The sequence below is a fragment of the Arachis ipaensis genome, unplaced genomic scaffold, assembly GCF_000816755.2.
Source record: "Arachis ipaensis cultivar K30076 unplaced genomic scaffold, Araip1.1 Aipa1311, whole genome shotgun sequence".
NCBI lineage: Eukaryota > Viridiplantae > Streptophyta > Magnoliopsida > Fabales > Fabaceae > Arachis > Arachis ipaensis.
Genome location: NW_015495833.1, coordinates 4,293 through 5,658, shown reverse-complemented (window position 1 = coordinate 5,658; position 1,366 = coordinate 4,293). Strand labels below are relative to the sequence as shown.

The 1,366-nt window shown below is 36.2% G+C and overlaps 1 protein-coding gene across 1 annotated transcript; it reads right to left on the bottom strand.

Annotated features, from left to right (window-relative positions):
* Nucleotides 1–195: 195 nt before the first annotated feature.
* LOC107624624 (G patch domain-containing protein 11) lies at nt 196–904 on the bottom strand (the record flags this gene model as incomplete). The annotated part of the gene is made up of 1 exon (XM_021115089.1): nt 196–904. A coding segment is annotated over one exon (567 nt), but the record flags the coding sequence as incomplete, so codon positions are not given.
* Nucleotides 905–1,366: the final 462 nt, after the last annotated feature.

Below are 1,366 nucleotides of genomic sequence, written 5' to 3'. Positions count from 1 at the left end.
TAGATTAACAAAGTTCAACAAGAATGAATTTCAAAGTATAAGAAATACAACAACGACAAGTAAGCTTTGTCCAATGGCTAGGTAGGATCGGCTTAAATGGATCAAATGATGACAAAGTGCAATGAATAATATTTGTTTAAATCGCTTGGTATTTAGAGTATAACGAGGAGAAAATTAATCAGCAATGGAAGTGTATTGACTTAATGTGTGTGCCTGAGCAGTTAAGATCAAGAGAAAAAGAAAACATTTGTGCTGTTTCCATGTGTTATTCAGGGATGCAACATAAATCAATACCAAAACATGGTTAAAAGGAGCGTTCAACCAAAAATATAACCTTTTAGTTACGTACCTCTTCTGTTATTTCTTCCTCTTCCTCATCTTCCTTTTCTTCATCATCCTCATTCTTTTCCGGTTCAATGATTTCTCTATTCTCTAATTGATCAAGGGCAACCTTTGCCTTATGGAAATTGGCTACAACTCTCTTACTCTGCCATCGCGACTTCTGTCTCAACCCAAAGTCTTGCATTAGATCCTCCTCTTTCCTCCTTTTTCTCTCAGCGATGATTTCCTCCTTTTTCCTCTTCTCCTTGTGAGGATCATCTAGGCCAATACCAGCTCGCGATCGTCGAATCTCAATCCCCACTGGCTCAGCCCTACCCAAACCCTCTTTGCCAAGGGCAGCACCGGGCGTATAACCCATTTGTTTGAGCAGCTTAAACCCAATGTTGGATTGTGGTATTGGAGCTTCCACTTTTGCCAATGTTTGCTCATCCTCTTCTTTCTGTTTTCTTTCTCTTTCAAGTTTTCGCCGTTCTTGCCAGCTGAGTGTTTTTAACTTATTCTTGGAAGAGCTGATCGGAGGGTCTTTCTTGCCAGAGATCTGCACATAAGAAAGGGATCCTCTTCACCAAAATGCAACTATAGTACATATAATCCGTAAAATAAAAGAGGTTAACATAATTTAATCCATAATTTAAACATTACATAAGTTCCCATTTGTTTTTCCTTTCAAATAGACATATAAAAGCAAAAGCTCATATATCTTCGAAAATGCATGAGACAACACTCCCATTTTCAAAACTATTTCCAAACTGAAATTTTTGGGGATAATAATCTAGCAGCAATGCTTTATTCTTTAGAAAGATGAATTGCTATCCTTAGTCCCACCTTATATGATGAACAAAACTAAAGAAACTAAAAAATTGGCAAGCAAAACAGATAATTGGTACATTAGATATATGAAGAAACCAAAGACCTGGTAAGCAAAACAGATAATTGAAATCTTAGATATATGCAGAATTAATTTCTGCAAACTTTTATTTTCAAAAAGAAGACTCATTTTCTACGTGATATTAGAATGAGCATC